General features: G+C 36.4%; 2 protein-coding genes across 5 annotated transcripts; both read right to left on the reverse strand.

Annotated features, from left to right (window-relative positions):
- Window positions 1-9,366: 9,366 nt before the first annotated feature.
- Window positions 9,367-10,959, reverse strand: LOC110841750. Its single transcript, XM_022087445.2, has 2 exons — window positions 10,622-10,959; window positions 9,367-10,216 (listed from the first exon to the last, which is right to left on the reverse strand). The coding sequence occupies exons 1-2, from the start codon at window positions 10,814-10,816 to the stop codon at window positions 9,494-9,496; spliced, it is 918 nt and encodes a 305-aa protein (XP_021943137.1). The 5' UTR covers window positions 10,817-10,959; the 3' UTR covers window positions 9,367-9,493.
- A 2,019-nt stretch (window positions 10,960-12,978) lies between these two features.
- Window positions 12,979-21,314, reverse strand: LOC110850679 (histone-lysine N-methyltransferase SETDB1). 4 transcript variants are annotated; one of them, XM_035846260.1, is made up of 21 exons: window positions 21,144-21,314; window positions 20,858-21,033; window positions 20,666-20,756; window positions 20,357-20,536; window positions 20,179-20,282; window positions 19,968-20,100; window positions 19,843-19,904; window positions 19,560-19,748; window positions 19,279-19,490; window positions 19,062-19,218; window positions 18,772-18,996; window positions 18,526-18,696; window positions 18,267-18,415; window positions 18,016-18,208; window positions 17,778-17,945; window positions 16,523-16,668; window positions 15,216-15,292; window positions 14,727-14,978; window positions 13,787-13,858; window positions 13,589-13,716; window positions 12,979-13,508 (listed from the first exon to the last, which is right to left on the reverse strand). In XM_035846260.1, the coding sequence occupies exons 2-21, from the start codon at window positions 21,020-21,022 to the stop codon at window positions 13,302-13,304; spliced, it is 3,081 nt and encodes a 1,026-aa protein (XP_035702153.1). In that variant the 5' UTR covers window positions 21,023-21,033; window positions 21,144-21,314; the 3' UTR covers window positions 12,979-13,301. The 4 variants fall into 4 exon arrangements, 3 of the variants coding, with proteins under 3 accessions (XP_035702153.1, XP_035702152.1, XP_035702151.1); XM_035846259.1 differs by having other exon boundaries at window positions 19,843-19,901; window positions 21,220-21,289; XM_035846258.1 differs by having other exon boundaries at window positions 21,220-21,288.
- Window positions 21,315-22,843: the final 1,529 nt, after the last annotated feature.

Here is a 22,843-nt window from a genome sequence, read left to right on the forward strand (position 1 = left end):
CTATCGCAAATTTTTCCTTATGGTCAAATTCGAACCTACAATAAAAACCGCTATGCAAATGTCTCCCGTTAAAATGAACTCTTGAAACGGTGCAAATTTCTCCAACGGTTTTTCCCAGTTGGATTGAATATTCAAAAAAAGAGTCAGAATTGTCCAAGTGAGCATGATTTCCTTCATACACTAACTCGACAGACGTCAGGTAGTCGACTCCGCGGAAATTGATTAAAGTATTCTGTAAGAAATGTAATTATTTATTGTAACGTTACGAACGACACTTTACGTTCCCTACATTTTCCGAATCGCTGGGAAACGTAGTCCTGATACTTGTAAAGGCATCAATGCTGAATCCTGCCGGAACTAGGTGTGCAAATTTGCGAATTATTTCCTCATCCGTAGTGAAGTAAGAGAGAATTGCGGCAGAGTAGTATGAATTTAAAGCAAATGATAACAACATTCCTGAGAAGAGCATAAGCTTTATGTAATCCAGCCGAATCGCCCAGTCATGATTGTAGCCTAGCAAAGCAAAGCACAATTATGAATAAAATTACAGTAATTTTTGCAAGCTCAAACAGTTTTGCTATATAACTTTGTCGCGACAAAGTCGAAACAGCCCATCCAAAGCCCCTCGAAACCTTGAAGAACAAAAGGGCAAGGCCAGGCTTTATATTTCTGTGGGATTGTGAGAATTCTGCCAATATTCCCATCGAAATCAATATTAACGCCGTGCCAATGGCGACATCGAGCTTGTACGGTTTTGTGTATACGTTCTTCTGTTCCATAAGGTTCCGAGGTTGCTGGAAGAAGGCATGGATCCTAAATATTTAAGGATACATAAATTGAACATGTTAAAATTTCTAAAGTAGTTTGGCCGATATGTAGCACAAATCTCACTCTTCCGTAAAAAAAGGTATAATCGGGTGTCCATATTTTAAGCGGGGAAGCACATGGTACAAGTAGCCAATTGCGATATCAGATTTTCCAGTAATTAGTTGATACGCCAAGCTGGAGTTTGTCTCGTTGAAAACGAAATAACTTTCTGGGAAGTAGTCATCAACTTCGATAACTTTAAGCCTACAAATAATCAACCACAATCGGGACACTAAAATTATGTTATGAAAGAAACGTGATCTGTAAAAAATTATGCTAAATATTTACTTACTTGAAGTTCATCATGAACTGCAACTCCAGAATTAAATGTACGACCGCATTGAAATTGATGGCAGTTGGATCGCTGGTCAATCTCGAAATGCTCCCCAGGCCTTTCTCATTCTAAATAAATCACATACATGGATATGTATTCACCCATCTCACACTAACATATATACTTACCACTCCCACAATCTTGATTTCAACTCCAGACAGATTTAGAGCTTCCATGATGTGCTATTACATATTGCTTGAAAAATGGTTTTACGCTAGGAAATTTACCATCAACATTGCTAGAATCGGTCGACTGATGTGTCAGATACTTATTCGTCTGCCTTCCTTGTGGCTGAAAGCTTAAAATTGTCACATTATTGTATGTTTAGGGCGTAACTAAACTCAATTATAACTCTTTTTACTGCACCAATCGCTCAAGCAACAAGTTCCGGTGAAAGTGATGTAGGCGAAAAATCAATAGTGTAACATAAGTAATTGCGTTGGACTTTGACTTCAACTTTCGCCCATAAATAGTTCGGAAACATCCCTCGTGTTCTAATCAACTTCTCGTGAACGCATACAAAAAATGTCGTAATTTTAAATACAAGTTTAAGATAGATTGTTAAGCGTGGGAGTTCTACAAAATTATATCGCGTGATGTTCGACGAGTAATTGGTTAAAATTTAATGAAAAAAATGGAAAAATAAGCCTGGAAGAACATATCTACATATTAATGCAGCTCGTCGTGAAAACCCCAAATGTTGTCAATATCAACTACATATCTTACATATCTTACGTACGGACGCTACGAGAAAATATTGCGTGTACATAATTTAACGCAAACACAAATATACATACATACATATGTACCTGAACTTGTACTTATGTACATATTTGCAGTTCAACTAAATTGAAAAACTTATGTATATGATTTGTTATAAAGATGAGCACTAAGAGTAATTCAGTTAAAACTTATGACAATTCTGCATGCAGCAACTTATAAGTATCACAGCTTTTTGTTATGGAAATAAATTTGCTGAAAATTCCTTGCAATTGTTAGGTACGAAATGATAATGTTCACAAACAGTATGATTCCTTGTTCTCTACATACTAACAATAAATACTTATAGTTTTCATGTTGTCTTTATTTTCATAATCGAATAGAAAACTTGGGCAGTTGTACTTGTGGCTCACTCAACAAGTCGCTGTCCATCGAGTTACATAGATAAATCCCACATTGGGAGAGAAACGACCGGTATTACATACACTACCCGTATTATTACTACCCGGGTCATTTCTTGTAGAATAATCAACGTTCCCAGCTTGTATTGTGAAACAGCTGCTATTATTCAGCCACCTATAAAATCACAGTTTTCAATTTTTACCACAAATCAGTACTGTCTACATATTTATTTACGAATATCGAATTTAAATATGTACATAATTTGTAAAAGTTCATCTGGAATAAACTATCCATTTATGCACTATGTACAAATACACCAACATTAAAACTAAATACCAAAACCTTTCAGTAAAGTGCAAGTCTTAAAAACAACGACCTTCAAAAACATTTGGGAACAATTTCATAATAATTTTTAAAAACGAATCTCCAACTTTAGCCGAAAAATATTTTATTCGTGTGTAAACATGGCAGTTCATGGTATTCCTCAGCCATTGTTAATGTGTTGGGTCCAGTTCGCCCAGAGTAGTGCGATCCGCGTGGGTGGCGTCCCATCCACTCCGAACGGTATCGTTGGCACCATTCGTTCAGCAATTAGTTCCGGGTGGGCGCAAGGTCTTCGGAATGAATCCGAACATTCTGACACACACGAATTTAAATTGAAAGGAATGCCATGGTCTTCGCACAGTAGTGATGTGGATGCGATAAGGTCAGTTGACTGGGTAGCGTCATTAAATTTTTGCCAAATGTTTGCTTTCCTCTGTCTCAAAATCCTACACGTAACTCAAGAATTGAATGACGAGTTAAAAGTGCGGAGGAGCTATTTCACTTGGAAATTAATTGCATTAATTTAAATATTCATTTTCATTTATGTACGCATCGTTAACATTTGATACATATGCGTATGTAATATAGTTCTAAATTTGAATTCACATTTCCAGTCATAAAAGTGAGATACAAATCTTATGAATGTTTAACATGAAAATTTGTTCAAGTTTTTCAAATAAACCCAACAAACCGAAGGACACAGTTAGTGCAGAAAATTATGATTTAAAAAGCACTATAATTTATTTATATTAAATATGCAAATTTTACTTTGGAAATTATTATATACAATTCGCAACTCTAATAATGAATTTGCATTATTGTGGTTTTCCCAGGCTCGTCGAAGCCATTTTATTAAGCTTTACAAAGATCGGGTGGGAATTACTGCAAAGTTGTGACCATACGCATGTAGGCGATAGGGATGTCATGTTCTTCGAATACAAACAACCTGACCCGGACGCCCAATTGTTCGCCTTGAATTTCCATTCACTGAGTAATATTCGGTAATTTATTTCGACAATGTATATGTATGTACATATGTATATCTGTATCTTGTTTTTTTTACACAGTAGTTAAACGAAGCTTATAATTGTATCCGGCGTGTGAATTTGAATTTGGTTCGTTTGTCCCCCAAATTTTTGACTCAATTTAGCGTATGTAGTCGTTTCCACGAAGGACAAGGAGATTTTAGAATCATTTTGGGCCTCGAGTTTGTATTGTTTAATTTTGTTAGATTATTATAGACTACTTACTTAAATACTGTATAATAAATCAGTAAGGCACAGTTGAAAAAATTACCCCCACAATGCAGTTGTTTAAACTAAAAATATCCGCAATGTTTACGGAACAAACAAAGGACAATCTATGGTCGGTTATCTACTCTGTCCAACAACAAAAATATAGGTTTATATGTAAATGTGAAAAAATATATACTCAAAACCAAACTGGTAACGATTTGCTACCCAGTAGTAACAAGGATTTGTAAAATTCATGGGACCTTGGTCGCAAATTTCTAACTAACAAATTCCCCTAAAGTATATGTAAACATATTTTTTTACCGAATTTTTACAGGCTCGTCGATCCTCCAATCCCACAAATTTTTGCAACCTTCCGAAATGCGGTACAAGCCTCGTGGCCGGGTGGAATACACCATGAGAAAATAGATCATGGGGTAAATGAACTTGTCCTCAACGGCTGCCCGTGGGATACGTCTGACAGAGAACAAAACATCCGGGCAAAACAGCTCTTGGCCCAAATAATTTTTGCATTTCGAAAAGCAGGGTACAAATTTTACACATAGGCAAATATCACTTCCACCACAAGCGATGATGTCTGGATGTTTAGGAAAGCTTCCCCCATTTGGAATTAACTGTTCGGCTTCAATTTCAAGGGGAATTTTGAAATTGCTGCGAAATATGAATTATATATGCTGCGAATTAAAATTAATTTCGCCAATCATGTTCTACCCAGATTATTCAGGGTAGTACCTCTGCCTTGCGAAAAACCGAGCATTTTTGCGAACATGCGGCGCCCTCAACTTGTTGAATTTTTCACAACTGTGTCGCACTATTGGTAAATGTCATTTATGTATAAAGGGTTTGTCTTTCAAAAGAACGTGGTCTAAAAAATAATCTGGGTTGAACATGGTTTGCGTCACCATTGTTACTAAATTTGTTTTATATTTGTTGTTTATCGTGCGAGTAATTTTGACGCGAAAGTTTATATTGCAATGTGCAGATAAGTATTTATCTAGTTTTATAGATTTTAGATTTAGAATTTTTTTTGTCGAATTTTGTACTCAATTTTGTCCATTAATCAATTTGAAGTAAAGAGTGTATGATAAGCTTATGGTTTTGCAATGTTGCATGTACTGTTCATTAGGTACAGCGTCCTGCATTGCCCAATTGAACCGGATGCCGTTCATACGGGGAAATGTAATTATATGCATTTGTTGCAGTTGCAACTAATGTAAATTGATTGGAGCTGGACCCTCTGTTGGGGTGGGTTACTAATATTTAACAGTGAGTATTGAAAGAAAATCGTACATAAGGTGATTATAAATAGTAGTACTTATCATACATACATATGTAAATGTGCACAACTGAAGTTGCTTGCCACCTACTTTTACATGTTTGTGAATTGGCTTGGAAAAATATTTTATGCATGCAGATGATCCAGATTATTCGCTATTTACAAAGTTTTGCATTTAATAGCTGCAATTAGAAGTTTTAAAACCATGACGCTGACAAAGTAAAAAACTATAAAAGCCGACTGAAGGCATACTTAAATATTTACCAGAGCTAAATTTTTCCACAACGAAGTAAAGGTTTACAAGTATCTATGTCGCTGTAAAAATTAATTCATAATTAAGTTCATAATCAAGTTTATATTTATGTAGATGTAATGGGGGTTCGTCTTCTCCTGTTAAATTTGTACGTGCTGCAATTCCCAGTATGCAGCTTATCTGACGGTATATCCTCACTTATTCCGGATTGTTCACCGCATCATTACATTTTCAAAACGGGAAACACTATCGTTAAAACGTCCTCATTAATAAGTGAGAATAATCTCCCAATCACAATATCATTAACCGATTTAGAGCATAATATGACCACTACCCGTCACTAAGTGCAATATCTGTACTACAATCCCCTCCGAGATGGAACACATTTCCGAAAAAAATTGTGCTGGTTTCTTATCACACATCTCGATCTAAACCCGGCAGATTTTCGTTCAACCTTACTCCATTTTTCTGAATGGGTTAGAATAACTGTACAAACATTCTTTTCTTACATGTATGAAACACGATGGAGTTTACAACTTGCAGAATTTCGAAATCCAGAAAATATTTACACAGTTTTGGCCATTGCAAACATATTTAGCGATGAAGATAAGGCGAAAATTTTCACCTTGTTGCGAAACCGGCTACCGGAAATGGGCGTGGTGTTTACGACTCAAGGTGAAATTTGTTGGGTGTTAGACGGACAGGGTTTCCGGTGCCGGTGTACCGAGGAAGATTTGAATTTAGCGGTTGTTCTACGTAATATAGCGCCGCCAAAGGAATGGTATTACGAACGAAAGGACTTGATACAATATAGTGAAAAGGAGATGTTCTTAAAATTTGGGCTGAAGGAAAAAAATGTCTTTGCAGTGGTAGAAATCTTGGATTACATCGTTTACGCGATAACACGGAAGGATAATGTGACTTTGCATAATCTCAGTGGGAAGACCCGGAAGACGTCTTTTGTTAAAGATCGAAATGGACATGTGTGCAATGTAAAACGAAATGATAGGATTTGTCCAATCCCGAGAATTAGGTATGTTTGCAAAGTAAACGTGGCATCACAATTTCTTGTACTACCCATTTTCCGACTTGGTACTACTGATTTTTATCACGACGGCGTGGTAACAAATTTAAGCAAACAAAATATTTCAGGTTCCAGAAGACGTATCCGTTGGAGGTCAATTTGGCAAACCCGGTTATGACTGTAATACTGACGGGATTTTCGTCATATAACTTTTTGACATGTTTCTCTGAAGTGGGGGTCAGTTTTTCCTTCTACTCAGCACCCTTCCAAACATCGGTTTGGATCGCGGTAATTGGTGGATTCTTTGCTGTAGCGATGTTGACGGATTTGTACGTTCGATGCATTTTACCAGAGATAAGGTACCAAATTGAATATGAAGTACCTTAAGGTACAGAGTTCGGATTAGAAGAAACTAAATTTTTTAAGGATTTAGTTGAAGTTTGAAATTTTCACTTTGATTTCACAAATATTTGGAATTAATCCACAAATTAAATTAAAATTTACCAATTTATTGATTTGAAGGATCCACCTATACTTTTTCTACGTCGGGTCTATCCTCAACCAATACCCGCCTGTTCCCGCCGCACTTCAGGATTCCAACCCGTTTCGTATAGGTTTCGGGGTTTGGGCGATCTGTTCCACAGTTTTGGTCCAGTGCTATATCGGACTAGCAATTACCAGTTTGAATTCCCCGCTTGAGAAAAACATCCCAAATAGTTTTTCAGAAATTTCTTGCTCTGCGAAGATTCCTGTGTATCGTTACGAAAATAATGGAAGCGAAATATCCGCTGGAGACATGATTAAGGCGAAGTACCAGATTTTGTGGCATTTTCACGTGAAACAGGTCAAATCTAGGAATTTTTCAAATATACCGCCAACCTGTTTCAGCCTACTTTCAGCGCCAATCACGACCAATGTTATGTTTCCCAAGTGCTTACAGTTTTACACGATAGAGAATATATTTAGAAGTTTTATGACGGCACCCAACGAAAATCCGGATTGGGTAAAGGAAGCCTTGTTTTACATGATGGATAAGAAGAAACGATTCTATCCGATAGGATATGAAAATTATGTGGGTAAGGATTTCAGAAGTTGTTTTAATATTGTGTTGAGAATAGAATTGGGAAAAATGAGACTCGCTTCAAAATTTCAGTCTATAACGATAAAAACTTTTTATCGAATTGCCTCATCGATGTATTTTTTTGTAATTTTTATCCAATACTATTAAATGGATAATTATACAAATATACCGTTCAGGCAATATTAATGGTCTAAATTCCTTGTAAAATTTTCTGAAAGGTTATTTGGTCTTTGGGAAAATAACATAAACTAATCTTCCAGGAAATCTTTCAGATTTTTTTAGAACATTAACATCGACTGAACAGTAGATATGATTCATACAAAATTTATAAGATATTGTACTTTTTTACAGGAAGTCCGTACAAGAAACTACCCGACACTGAGGTAAATTCCGGCGTAGAAGAGGAGATCGTAACCTGCGGTAAATCCGTGCTAATAGGCGAAAAAGCAAACGTACTCGAGCATATGGACTATTTTAAGAGAAATTATCCCTGGATTAAATTTAACATGGTTTCTAAGCAAGCTTCCATCCCGGGTAAGCCATTTGGTTGGGAATTTGAAACCAGCCGCCATTCCTCTATAGTGAATAGGCTCGTTTTTCTCCTGGAATCTGGAATCTACGACAAGTTGAATGAGTACCTGGCACGAAACGAGTTTAAAAAAAGGTTCAAAGGAACGCAAGTCATACTCAAGAAGAAAATACTTTTGGAGGCGAAAGATCGAATTGGGGGAGTGAAACTGAGCGAAGGTATTCAAACGGTGTTTATTATCTGGACGGCATTAATTTTATTGAGCGGGATATGCTTTCTGGGGGAAACGGGAACTCTGAACATGTCATTGGGGAAACTTGAGCAGATTGATTTTTAAGGGTGTTGATCCGGTTGTTTAAAAACGGGTTATCTTCTAGAATGGGAGATGCCAGATGAGTATTGTATATTTTAATTTTTCGAAATATATGCTGAGTGACTTGAAATCCATTTCAAAATCTACGTACCCCTTATTATTATTATTTATTAAGGGGTGAAAACCCCTTTATGGAAATGTCTTGTCCGTCTGTCCGTCCGTCCGTCCGTCTGTCCGTCTGTATCCACGATAACTTTAGAATGGTTTCGTATTTCGGCATGCGGTTTTCGTCAACGTGTTTCTAATTTTTGAAGTATGGATGAGTTCGAAGATGGGCTTTGTAGGTCGTAAGGTCACGGCGCCACGGTGATGACGCCAACGGTCAAAGGTGTCGAATTTTTCGTTTCCACCATTTTAGACATATTTTTGGATGGGGATTTCAGAAATCGCCATCATTTCGACGTGCGATGACCGTGTGACCGTGTAGACGACGCCAAAGTCGAAAGTTGTCGACTTTTTTGTTTCCGCCGTTTTAGACGTATTTTTTGGCGGGGATTTTAGAAATCGTCATCATTTCGACGTGCGACGACCCCATGACCGTGTGGGAGGTGTCGAATGTCGAAAAATGACTTTTGTCATGTGGGGTGTCTATTGAAAGGTATTGTCGTGTGCGTTTGAAGTACGCGGGTGTGGGTGTCAAAACGGGGCAAAATGAGACGTGGGGTAATGTGAGACAATGACGGGAAAGTGCAGAAAGACGTTGTGGGCGTGCCACAAAGACAATTCCGTGTGTTTTCACCCCTTTGCTACATTTCGTTTGCAACGGTTTATTAATCAAGCGCTTGCTTCTTTATGAAGCTAAATATGCCTGATACTTATTACAAAAAATTCTATTTTTGATGGTCACATGAAAATGGACTTAAAAAAATGGCATCAACTAGACTTTAGTTGGATGCATGCAAAAATCCGCGACAAAATAAACAGTTTTTTTCATATACTTAAAATTTGTTTTATTTCCTGAATTTCAATTACAATACTAAATTTTTCAAATAAATTAAAACCTGCTTAAATAATTGGATGCCCATGAACTGCCAATAAATATTTGCAACATATTTTGTTACAACTCGTCCTTCTCATCCTCAAAAAAATCGTTAGGGTCAAACTCTTTTGTGGTCACATATTTCTCTCTGACCGCCTCTAACATCATTTTGTGTACCTCTTTCCTACTCATGTGGGACAGAAGTGGGTGGTCGAGTGGGTCAATGGATGCGATGCAAGAATTTACTACGTCCAATATATTCTCATTCTTATTGTTACTCCCCTTCGTGACCATGTCACCGTCAAAGACATAGCAGTCACAAACTGGATGATGTTTCTTGATATATTGCATTTGAATATTTTCCGCCTTCCCGCCAACTATGCATGCTCGCCAATATGGCAATGCCCCGTTGACAAGGTTAGCCCCCCAATTTTTATTTTTATTTTCCTTCTCCCGATAGAATTTGTTGGTGGGTTTCTTTACATTGTAGAGTGTGACGTTAATTATGTTATCCGGCGTGACTAAGTGGGTCACTGCACCCTTGTCAAATGTCTCGTGTGGCGGGTTGTTCAAAATTTTGTCGATTGTGCGCAATGGGTCTCGAATGATGGTGGGGAATTTAGAGGAGGCTTCCTCAATGGGGGCAAATATGACCGAGGTGGAGTCAGATTTTGATTTTGAGGTGTGCATGAGGATCGTTGAGTAGCAAGAGGAGATGATTTTCTGGATAAAGATTGAGGTCCAAAATTGTTTTGGAAGGTAGAGAGCGTCCAAACAGGTCAGACTAGGGTTAAGATTCGACTAAAAGAGGATAAAATATTTTTAAATTACGCCAAACATGACAAATTTGTAGCATGATTGAAACCATGTGCATTTAAAGGATTTGTAGCCAGTTCTTGGTCAACTGATCAGGAGGTTGTACTGTGCATTGGAAAAAATTGAGACACACAAATCTACGAGGTTATTTGGCAAATTAACGGATTTCGATTTTAACCTTTTAGAAAAGTTGTAGGACATTTGCTTCCATTTTTTACGATCAGTCAGTCATGAGAATTTTGTTTGGTTCAAAATTTTAGAGGTGATTAATTAAAGAGGTGATATTAAAGAGGTGATAGTTATTATTACTGATCTGCAAAAATTCTTGCAATACTAAATATTTTTTATGTACCAAATTTTTAAATAAATAGTTTGTCTGTAGTAAATTACCGAAACGTCTTTAATGTATGGAAGGGACATGCTTGGGTAGAAACTCGTGTCCGTAAACTTGATGAGCAAGGTGGCGCTTAAACTGTCGGGGTTAAGGTCATCGATGGACTTGATTTCGAAAATGTGATCACCATAAGTGATCCGAGAGGTTAGGAGAAGAAGGCTCAAAATGGTAAAATGAAAAATGGACCCCATTGTATTTCACTGCTTATTATCCTTGTAGTCTTAAAATAGTGCTAAATTTGTAAAATTTATGGGAAGAATACTCCAAGAATCACGATGCTAAATAAAAAACGTACGTGATCTTGACTAACGACATGCTTATGTAATATGAGTCAGGATACAATTTATCAGAATTGATCTCCCAAATAACATCAATTCCATTATCCATTTCCTGTTTGAATGAAATCACGTTATAATGTGGTGCATACCTGCTTATTGTTCAGACATGAGTAGCTACATATGTATATACATATATGTACATATGACTTTAGTTGATGCATGTACAATGATTGTAGATAGATATTTAAAAAAACGTTCACAACCAGACTTAAATAATTATCTATGTACGTACATACATTCGTAAGTAAATACATACATAATGCATATGATGTTGATTTTAGATAAGAAATTCACCAACACGTTAACCTTCGTCGTACATACGTATGTACATGCGGAAAATAAGCATACAGTTTAATTATATAATTAATTGACATTCTGTATCTATTAACTATGTCCAAAAAAATGCAACTATACTTAAATTAAATACCAAGCTTATATGTATATAGATATACATATATAAAATATTAATATAAATATTAATGATGTAGTAGAATTATTATTACGGGTCATGTCCTTTGCATAAATCTTTCTATGCCCCTTTTTGCCGATACATGTTTTCCATGTTGAATAAACTCTGTTTTGTTGCAACAGCGTCAAAATATGCAAATGAGGTGACTAGCCTGTAATATTCTACAATACTTTGTATAATATGCAAAATTTATGAACTCTTCCTCATGGCCAACACCGATCTAAACGTGCCTCGAACTACTCCCTGCACAAACTTTAGGACAGTCATGGGAGTAATCCTCAAATACCCAAGGTATCCAATGTACAGTGGTTTGCAGCTCTTCCTAAATTTCGCCATATATTTTCTATCCTTCCCACTCCTCCAATGAATTTGCACTCCCGTTTTCCATGACAAAATGCACTTTACTGATTCCTTCTGTAATTTAGCGGCGACAGATATCACGCTAATCCAGACCACTACCATGCCAAACATTGCGAGAAATAATGCCGTTCTCTTGGAATCCCCACCCACGCCGGCCATAATTATTTGATAGCCCGCGGAAATAGCGAGGTGTCCAAAAATAGAGTGCATCAACGGCAATAACGGACCAGTCGTGAGGGACAAGAGCTTATCGAGTAGTTGTAACGATCTGTAAGCATGTCCCAAATTCTGAGGGAGCTGCCTAAGTTCGTTGGAACAACGATATTGGCGGGCAGGGATTTTTGCAAATAAACAGAGTTCATCTCTCAGCAAGGGTACGATGAGAATCATGTATGCCGAAAAAATTTGAATTAGAAATTTTACAACGTTTGTGCAATAGAGTAAAGAGTACATTGCGGTTGGGGCGTAAATTATGAAAGTAATTGTATAGAGGATAGAATCCCTTGGTAAATAATTTGGCAATTGCATTTCGTGCTGGGGGAAAATGATCTTATAGCCGAAAACTAGAAGCGGGAAGAAATTAAGCATCGCGCTTGACCACTTCATAATTGGCAGCCATGTCGAGTTAAAAGTTGATGCGGCTTTGGAACCCTTGAAGGACCACCAGGTTTCTAAAGAGCGAATTAATTTTTCAAATAGGTCATATTTACTGCTTTTTAGAATTTTTGATATGCAAATTTCCACCACTTGCCATTAAATTTCTGCGTGAACAAAACCCCCGAATTGAAAAAATCCCGTATTTCCTTGCACTTAAAAGTGATTATTGAAATGGTGAACACGCCAGTGGCTGATGAGAAGAAGGCGGTCAAGAATAACGTGCTGTTGGCGAAGTCTCCTAGTTTTTTGTACTTTATGGTCTGTACGAAATGCGACAATGTAAAAGCCGAAAGATATAAATGTGCGAAACTTGCGATGATATGCAAAGAGGGCGAAAAACGTAATTTTTTCTCCTTCGCATTCCAGATCAGAGGGAAACTGAAGACGTTTGCGGAATTAATTGTTGCCCCAAATTTTGTGTAGAATGTTTCGGTAAACATGATGTTTAAGCCTAAATTTTAAAAAAATAAAAACGCGTAGCACTAGGAACAATGTTTTTGGGCAAATAAATTAAGTAGATTTGTAGATATGTAGGTCACCTTAGGTAATTATTGTCTAAATATAGATTTTTTATTCAGGTCACATTTGTATAATTTTTATTGCAAAAATTACTTAATGAGGGGTATTTATAGTTAATATATAAGTCAGTTCACGAATTGTGACGCAATTCGTTCAATGTCGTTAGATTAATTTTTGCAATAAAGTAATCGTCCAAATTACATAAAATTCGACAATTTGTAATAAATTATGAACAATTTAAACATAGAAATAATATTTCAGATGGATTAAATGGACGTGTTTCGAATGTCATTTAAGATACAAAACATTAGCGAAATAAAAAACAACGTAAAATTACAAAAGTCTTCCACGACACTCTGGCGACCCACATTGGCAAAGAAGTACTTTATCGGGTATACTTCCAACTTCATATGCATAGTCCCAAGTTAATTCTGATCCGGCACGGATGTGCTTACTGGCAAAAAACGTAATCCAAGGAAATCGGAGATCATGTGTATCCACGAATACATTTTGTACGAAAATATTTGGTTCACAAGAGTGCTAAAAAGAATTAAAGAGGGCAATAGTTAATTTTCATTTGTAAGGAATATCATATGTCGAATATGTTCATATGTAAATACGTTGAAATATCGTCCAATGTTTCCTGTAGTTTTAGCATCCATAATATAGCATTCATCATGTTCTCCAAAGTATTCACGAAGTGGGCGACGAACTTTGGTTTTCGGAGGGGTAATGACAGGACCACTTTCTGAAGATACATAATTCAAAATTTCAAGAAACACTTGAAAAAAGTATGGATTATAAAATAAAACGTTTACTATTTTTGGAATTTCCAGCACCGGATGAGGTTTTCTTCGCATTATTCTTTCCTCTCGTGTTAAAGGGCCTCTCTATTATAAAGAAATATGCATAAATATGTATTTATTAGTCGAATTACTAAATACTACAGCAGACAATTACAGTATGTAACAAAAGTATAGCTACGATGACATATTTTTTATCTCGACATGATGCCGTAATATTTCAACTTTGAAGCTCCGTACGAAAATGTCAAAACTATCTGCCGACAATTTCCTCGTCGCCGATTTTTAATTTCGCCGATAGGTCAAAGGTCAGGATTATTTTCCTGAAATAATTTGAGGCGTCAAAAAAAAAAACTTCGTGGATAATTTTTTTTGAAACTTGCAATATTTTTTACTGGATACGGCATGCGTTTTGAAGAATAATGAGCTTTGTTTGGACCGTGTACGATTTTTTTGACGCCCACAGGAATTTTTCGCCAAAAAGAGGTTGAAGGTCTAAAATCGCCGCCTTGGCGAAAATTCAAAAACTGAAATATACGTTTGCGTATCCGGACCCTCTATATGCAAACGTATATTTCAGTTTTTGAATTTTCGCCAAGGCGGCGATTTTAGACCTTCAACCTCTTTTTGGCGAAAAATTCCTGTGGGCGTCAAAAAAATCGCACACGGTCCAAACAAAGCTCATTATTCTTCAAAATGCATGCCGTATCCAGTAAAAAATATTGCAAGTTTCAAAAAAAATTATCCACGAAGTTTTTTTTTCGACGCCTCAAATTTTTGTAGAAAAATAATCCTGACCTTTGACCTATCTGCGACATTAAAAATCGGCGACGAGGAAATTGTCGGTAGATAGTTTTGACATTTTTGTACGGAGTTTCAAAGTTGAAGTATTACGGCATCATGTCGAGATAAAAAATATGTCATCGTAGCTATACTTTTGTTACATACTGTATACCTTTCCTCGTCTTAATTTTTTTCTTAGGATGCGCTACAGGTTCGTCAGCTTCAATGTCGGTAACTTCTGACTCGTAGTCTTCCTTAAGCTTTTCAATGTGTTCAATGTAGTCTAACGATGCAAGATACTCGTCCCCAAATTGTTGTCCATCGTCATTAGCGGCATCCTCGGTTAACACTTGACCAGCATAAATGCAAATAAACGCACCTTCAGGCACGTCAAAGATAGGTCGGATTCCCCAGCCTTTTGCCGCTGTGAGAACATGAATGACAAAATTATTTAGTAATCCATTTGACTATTCATTTCAAGTTATACAGGTTAGTGCGTCATCGTCACAGATGTTTAATCTCACTGTAAATGTATCTTACTATTCATGAAATCAATGTCATTTTAAGAAATTTGCATTAAAGATATTAAATACTCAGGAGAAGAGTGTGATTAAAAACCTATGACGCATCAACGCGTCATAGCATCCTGTAGCAACTATACCTGTCTTGAACAGTTGGAGTGGTACTTTGAGTCCATTTTGTGCCACTCGGTTGCAACACGTTTTAGCACATTTGCACCTGGACAAAACATATTGTGTGTATCAAGCTGGTACTGTGCATTTTTACGCCCATCAATTCCCCGTCACCGATTTCCCCCCATCGATTCTCACCCCACAAGTTCCCCGCTTTATCAATTCCCCGCCATCAATTCCCCGTTATCAAATTCTCACCCGTCTCATGAAATGGCAACAATGCACCAAAACTGACGCTACCAAAACCATTCACTTTAAAAGCTGATATGATAAAACGATCAAGCATGAATATTATCTGCTCCTTTAAAAAAATTTATGGCTGGAGGGACCCTATGGGGTGACCCCCACCGATTTTCGAAAATCTTCATATCGAGCTGAAATTTGGCACAGAGGATGTAAATGGGTTCTAATAGAAGATAATGAATTAAAATTAGAAAATCTTCATCCGGAAGGACCCTATGAGGTGACTGCCACCGATTTTCAAAAATTAATATGAAAAACTGAATTTGAAACAGAGATCCCCAGTACTTTCTTATAAAATATTTTGAAATTAATTATGAAAAAAAGTAATCAAAAGGGCACTAGGTGGTGACCATAGTTAAGGAGATGGACAAGAGCAGTAAATTGTTTTATAATTTGGTGCTTAATAGTGCTAATGAAGAATTGACGTTAGTTAATTCAAGAATTAGTGAACAACAGTAGCATTGGGCATAATTTTATGGAAACTAGTGACAAACATGGTTTTACAATCCTTTGCTCATCCCTGGTTCGGGCTAAGCAAAGCTGTACTGATAGGTTTTTTAAATAAAGAATTAAAAGTTTACTTGGAAGAAGTTGTTCACTACCTGGATGGTAAGGTACTCCTGCCTTGTCTTGTCGCTTCTCTCGCTTATCCAAAATCAAACTAAATGTAGAAACTGCTACCTTTTTTTACTCTCTGGTTCATTCATTATTTGTACTTGTACATATCTACATGTACACAAAGTCATAGCTGACCAATATTGTAGGATGTTTTTTTAAAGGAGCAGATAATATTCATGCTTGATCGTTTTATCATATCAGCTTTTAAAGTGAATGGTTTTGGTAGCGTCAGTTTTGGTGCATTGTTGCCATTTCATGAGACGGGTGAGAATTTGATAACGGGGAATTGATAAAGCGGGGAACTTGTGGGGTGAGAATCGATGGGGGGGAATTGATGACGGGGAATGGATGGCGGGGAATTGACACCGAATCATCAAGCTAACTTCCGATTTCATAGAGAATTACTTCAACCTACCTTTGATTACATTCATAAATTCCACTGAAGACGTTATTCTTTAATCGTCTGTATTCATATCCTGTAATTGGATTTTCGGGGGTGTTAAACTTCGAAAACGAGATTCCAGAATGTGTCATTTGCCAGCAGCTACACTTAGTCGCATCCTGTTATAATTTATATTAAATGAGACTGAAAAATTTATATAATTTGTATTTTTTCTTAGATGAGGCCATAGTTACTATATGGAAAAAAATCATATAAGTAAGCATTCACTACAGGTTTGAAAAGCTTAATTTTTTCAGATCTCCGTCAATTTCCAACCGATTGTAATGAAATTTTGGCCAGAGTTAATTACGGCTACATCGAGTAGAGCCCTGATTTGGCCGCCTGAAGCATCCAACGGTTTATGAGGTATTCAATAGAAACCCAACCAATAGTGTGTTTTTGGAGATTAGAAAAAAAATAAGGCATGTATGAAAAAAGTACACGGATAAAAAGTTGATACATATTTTCTATAAAAATACAAAATTAAAATAGACAAAATCGGTTTAAAAGTGAGAAAGTTTTGATGGTGGTGAAATGTAACCACTCCCACCACCGCCCAAAGTTGAGTTGCTAAGGTCGACCCAGCGACTTCTCAATTCAGAACCAATTTAGTATCTAGGTGATGCTTGGGGTCTCTTAAAGAGTAGGTCATTAGTAATATGGTTGGTGGTCACATAAATTACTCTTCAATACGAATAAAAACTAATAAATAAAAGAAACCCAAAAAAGGAAAGCGTAGATGAGACTAAGAAGTGCGACAAAAAGTTTTTAATAAATTTCTTCTCCAGTGAAGGACATAGAATTTTAATATTTCCAGCATCAACGCCCCATTTCATTCACTACGACGTACATACAAATATACAATAACTATCAAATTTGAAATATAACGCAGAGAGAAATATTAAAATCATTTGTGAATTTTTCTTGTCACTAAAAAATTATGAATGCTTACAAATATACTGAAAGTTGATACATGATATACAGGTGTAGCCTAACATGGTCTACTTTTAATAATATGTACATATATGCATACATGTTGCTTATGTACAGACATTTGAGTAAATTCTTAAATGAAATGGGGGCGCTGATGCTGGAAATATTAAAATTCTATGTCCTTCACTGGAGAAGAAATTTATTAAAAACTTTTTATCGCACTTCTTAGTCTCATCTAAGCTTTCCTTTTTTGGGTTTCTTTTATTACTCTTTAAGTTTTCTTGTATGCACTTACCCGACAGTCATCTTCACAGTCACATCCTACCAAAAACTCTTCGTCGTTGTTGAAATTCACACCTGAACCTGCTACTCGTTGACTTAAATATTCCACATACGGGGGAAACTCGTGGTCAAATGCGTTCACAAGTTGTACAGGAACAGGTTCCTTTCCGTACGTCAAATCCTTAAATTGAGTGCAAATTAAAATTACAAAGTCAATTTGTTTATAACATAACTGAAAATTAGCTTCTAACGGGTAGAAAACTGTGCTGGCGCGAATGACGAAATTCATTAAGGCAGTCCTCAGCCAAATCGAAGCAAAAATGATCAATCTGAATTTGACACTTTGTTTGAGTGAGATAGTCATACATTTCCTCCATATCATGTAATCGAAGTCCACAAGGTCCTCGGTAATAAATTGACCGGTAAGGACTTTCTGCAATTTCTCTGCGTCAAGATCACATTTGTTAAATTAAACACATAAAAATGCATGAAAGTGGTGTACCTTGTAAATCCGAAGTGTAATGGCAGCGTAAGCGGGCCAATTTTCTTGTATTCTGGATTGGAATCGTCATACTCGTAGACACAAGAATGGTCACATACGTGAGGACTGTACTCCTTTGTCAATGGCGCATCAGAAGGTATTGCTCTTTTCTGTATGTACACGTTTAAGAAAAATTATTACATTTTTATCAATTAAATAATTTAAACTTCTGTCATAATTATTTTGGAACATGTGTAAATGAACAGTTAAAAGCATTTACGGCAATTGTTCCTTCGAATTCGCCGTAATCGAATCGAGTCAAACGTTTGATATCACCGTGTTGCTTTTCTAATGCAGACGCTGAAGTCCCTGGGGTTGGCTCTGTTCGCTTCTTTCTTCCATGTGAAGGAACCCAATCGTCGCCATCTTTACTTTGTTGATAACTTTCGTGCTAAACGAAATACAAATTTATGCAATTAGCTCATTATTATTCTTTAATCTAGGAAACAAGAATATTGTGTCTTACATAAGTTAAAGCACTCGTAGATTGTCGCGCAATTTTCCTTTGTCTTTGTCTCGTGTATTTTTCAAACAGTGGTGAAAAGCGAGTGCATCCACGATAAATCCATTCCCATCTTCCATCATTTTCAAAATGCATCTTCGCCAAGGAGCAATCAAGTTCAGTGACTCGCGCAACCCACCATTTCCCGTTCCACTCGGTACTGATAACTTGGCCCAGCGTCAAACGAACCTTAACATAAAATGTAGCTACCCTAAGCTAATAAAACGAGCTTTTATGTATTAATGAGACCATACCATTGGACGTTCAGGATACTTCCTGAGGTAATTTTTGATAAATTCTGCCGAATCAGGGTGCACATCGCTCCAAACTTCTTTGGAATATTTGTGTATTAGCAGAATATCGTTAATCCCGACATATTGAGCGCATCCGTCATCAAAGAATATCAAATATCTGAATGTAAAATGATTTAGATAAACTTTACTACGTATTATGATTTCGCGAACATGCTACCTAAACTTATTTCGTGGTGTAGGCTGTTCAGCAACGATTCCAGCGTAATGTCCATCTGGTCCGTGTGGTTTCTCTTTCAGATCTTCACGAAATTTAGCAATGACTCGAGTCCCCACAATTAGCATGAAGGGACACGGAATGTCATATGCAATTTGTTTAGCAGTCAGTTGCTTCAGTCGTCCATCTCCTCGTACAAATCTCACGAGAAACTCCTGAGAAAAAAAATAAATCTGTAATCAATCTTGGTCAAATTAAGTGTAAAAGTAAATTTTGATAATTACAGATTTGCCAGCTCCGACATCAAGAATTTCTTCAATTGTAGCTCTGGCCCAGTAATGGAGGAGGGTACGCTTCTGAGCATACACGCTGCCACCAATTAGCGGTACCAGTCTTGGAACGTCCTTTAGTGGACGAGTTAAGGGACAGGTCAACTTTTGAGGAGATCCTTCACCAGGGACCACTTCGACGATCTAATGTAATTTATATATTTAACTTTACATATTTAGAAATAAAGCTCAGTACAAAAAATTCCGCAGAAATATTGATTTTAGGAACGAAACTTACATCGTCATCGTCCGAGTGACTATTCTCTTTCTCCGCTGATGAGCCGTTAAGATTACTTTCTGCTATAATTTGAAATTAGAAGGTTTCCAAAAATACGGTTCCCCTAATCTTAACACTAAACATACCACTTTCTGGAGAAGGAGTTGGTTGAAAGTCTGGAGGGGCATCATCAAAATTTAGAAAGTCATTCACATTCTGTAACATCGATTCCAGAAGAGTTTCCGTGACACTTAGGTCAAGCTCTACAGCTATGACCGGCTACACAATAAAAAATCCATAAATGTATTAATTTTATATAAAATATGTATATCGAATAAATAGTAATAGTACACTAACCAAAGGCTGTTCATATCCGGCCACTTTATTATAAATCTTTTTTGTTTCTGCAATGTGCCCCTCAACAAGCGAAACTTGTTCTTTCAGATTGCAATACTCCTCCTCTTTACAAGTATGAACAAAATATTTTTAGACTGCTGAATATTTCAATACTTAAACAAATTATATTTTCACACACCTAAATTTTCGAATTCCATTGTCGTAGTTTCTTCGCATTTAGCTATTTGAGATGCAAGATCCAGTTTTGTCATGACCTCTCCAATTAAATTGTCTACGCTCGTTGACAACTCCAAAATTTCATTATTATCAGTCTCCAATCTTTGAATTTCGGCAGGGTTGTTATCGTCCTCTTCGTCATCTACATACATACATATGATTTCATGAAGAGTAAATAAGTTAAATTACATATTTCATTTTATATATCAGATCAGATCATAAAACAAAAAATATCAATTAACGATCAATTTAATCAATAAAAATTGCGTACCTTTAATTTCGATGACATCTACCTCCATTCCTTCAGGCTTAGTTTTGAATGCAAAAATATTTTCATCATTCTTCAAAGCATTTACGGAATTCTGAAATAGTACATTTTTCAATAAATATTGACAACTTATTAAAAATATGAAAAAATACTAGACATAATTACTAAATAATTGGTTCTACGTATTGTGCATACCTGCATAAATGTTTCTGCATCCTCGTCACAAGTCTTACAAATTTTGTGCACTTTTTTATGCGACATGTCAAATCGGTAGTACAGAATTGCGGCTTCCTTTGCAATAACCAATTCATCCGAATTTGACTTGCAATTTGCATTGTTACACTCATTTACCATTTCCATCTTCGCAACGTCTGTTGAACAAGAGTAAAATTAGTGTTGTAATAATTAACGAGAACCTTTAATTAGCAGTAGCTTTCAAGATGTTCGTCTCGCGAATCTCGCAAAGTATTTTTTCCCTTGCCTTTTATAAGTTGTCGTATTTGAGAGCCAGAAAGAGTTGTAAAGAAACTAATTTAGAATCAATAAATCAAAATTACCAATTACAAGATATTTAAGCAAATGGAAATTGAACATTATTCAGTATTCATTCATTGTTCGCAGCAAAAGTTATGTCAACAAAGAATGACGAACAGTCGAGAAACTGACTGCTCGTATTCCCGCAATGTCTGGCGTAGTCTCAACTTATGTAATTTGCACATCGATCTCTCTAATTTGTAATTTTTTTATTAATTATAATTTGTACTTAAATATTTTCCTGTTGTGTCGATTTTGCGGTTGACTGTGTACGTAGTACGCATGCAAAGTGTACATATGTACATAGGGATGCGGATCAAACCAATTTGGAATTATTTAATTTATTAGTACATATAAGTTATGAACAATGATAATGTTTGCATGACACCCATAGTGAATCACTATTTGTGATCATTCATGATATATGTTATCGATTAAGAAAATACGATGTGAAATAATCTTGCGAAATAAAATAAACTCGCAATGTCTAATAAATTGCGTTTTTTTTTCTCATGATGATGGTACGATTCATACAAATGTAAGAAATTAAGGGTCCAGAATTTTAATTCACTACATTTTATTTACTACGGTTCTGTACCAGAAAACTAATCTACTGATTCACAACTACTTCTCGACTACATTTCACATGAAATGTCTGCACATAAATATGTACACTTTTTAATAATTCATGGCTCGTTAAATCCATCCTTACCGTCACAGTTCTTCTCATTTTCGATCTTCACGATGTCATCAAACTTAATCTCTTGCACACCTTTCTTACCAACGTCAATTGGTGCCTTCTCCTTCACGAGCTTGCAAGTGGGAAGAGACTTATTGGGCCACCCCCACTTTGTGGACCTCACCAATCGCCACGATTTGGTGGTCACGTCGCAAAACATTTTTCCCTGTGGAGATACATATTAATTCACAAACTAAATTAATATTAATTCATCAGAGTTTGGTTATTTCATCCAATTAATCAATAAATTATGCAAAATTATATGAAATCGATAAAATATTTTGGTAATTCATCCGCCTTACAATCAGTGCACTATTCTGGTACAAGGACGACGCCATTTCGATACAAATTGCCAGAATGAGAAGGACCGCGATTGCTTTGACCACGAATAGGCCAACCTTGCCTAAAAATTAGGAAAAACTCATGACTTTTAGTTTAAATCCAAATTTAGATTAAAATGTAATACATATTTCAAAAATTTTCTTATTACAAAACATATTCCATGGATCCAAGTAATCCTGGACATCGTACCCTTTCGAGGCTAAGAAGCAGAGCATAAGGATCCCAAAAAAGTACAGTATCATCAGAAACATGCTGCAAGCGGCGGTGACCATGAACTTAATAAATGTGTTGACAAATTAGGTACCTATTTAGTATAAATTAATTAAGAAAGTTAAATAATTTTCTCACGCATTCCATGCAAGCAGAGATGCATATGCCAGCAGTCGCTATGCACTCGTTGACAGGTTCGGGTGTTTGAGAAGATGGATCGGATTTAGGATTTTTAGCAGGTGGTCCAGGTTTGGGATTCTTAGAGGCTTGGTCGGATTTGGGGTTTTTAGGAGCTGGATCAGATTTCAAATTTTTTGGAGTTGGGTCAGATTTTGAATTTTTCGGGGCTGGGTCAG

The sequence above is a fragment of the Folsomia candida genome, unplaced genomic scaffold, assembly GCF_002217175.1.
Source record: "Folsomia candida strain VU population unplaced genomic scaffold, ASM221717v1 Fcan01_Sc001, whole genome shotgun sequence".
NCBI classification, from domain to species: Eukaryota; Metazoa; Arthropoda; class Collembola; order Entomobryomorpha; family Isotomidae; genus Folsomia; species Folsomia candida.

What these genes read in the sequence shown, in the direction of transcription:
- LOC110850679 (XM_035846258.1), bottom strand. Translation starts at nt 21,256, where the DNA reads ATGTTCAATTTCCATTTGCTTAAATATCTTGTAATTG. An exon ending in AGTATCCTGAACGTCCAATG is followed by an intron (nt 18,997 to 19,061) that starts GTATGGTCTCAT and finishes TTTTATGTTAAG; the next exon opens with GTTCGTTTGACGCTGGGCCA. An exon ending in AATTCGAAGGAACAATTGCC is followed by an intron (nt 18,416 to 18,525) that starts GTAAATGCTTTT and finishes GTGTACATACAG; the next exon opens with AAAAGAGCAATACCTTCTGA.
- LOC110841750 (XM_022087445.2), bottom strand. Translation starts at nt 10,816, where the DNA reads ATGGGGTCCATTTTTCATTTTACCATTTTGAGCCTTCTTCTCCTAACC. An exon ending in CATACATTAAAGACGTTTCG is followed by an intron (nt 10,217 to 10,621) that starts GTAATTTACTAC and finishes ATCCTCTTTTAG; the next exon opens with TCGAATCTTAACCCTAGTCT.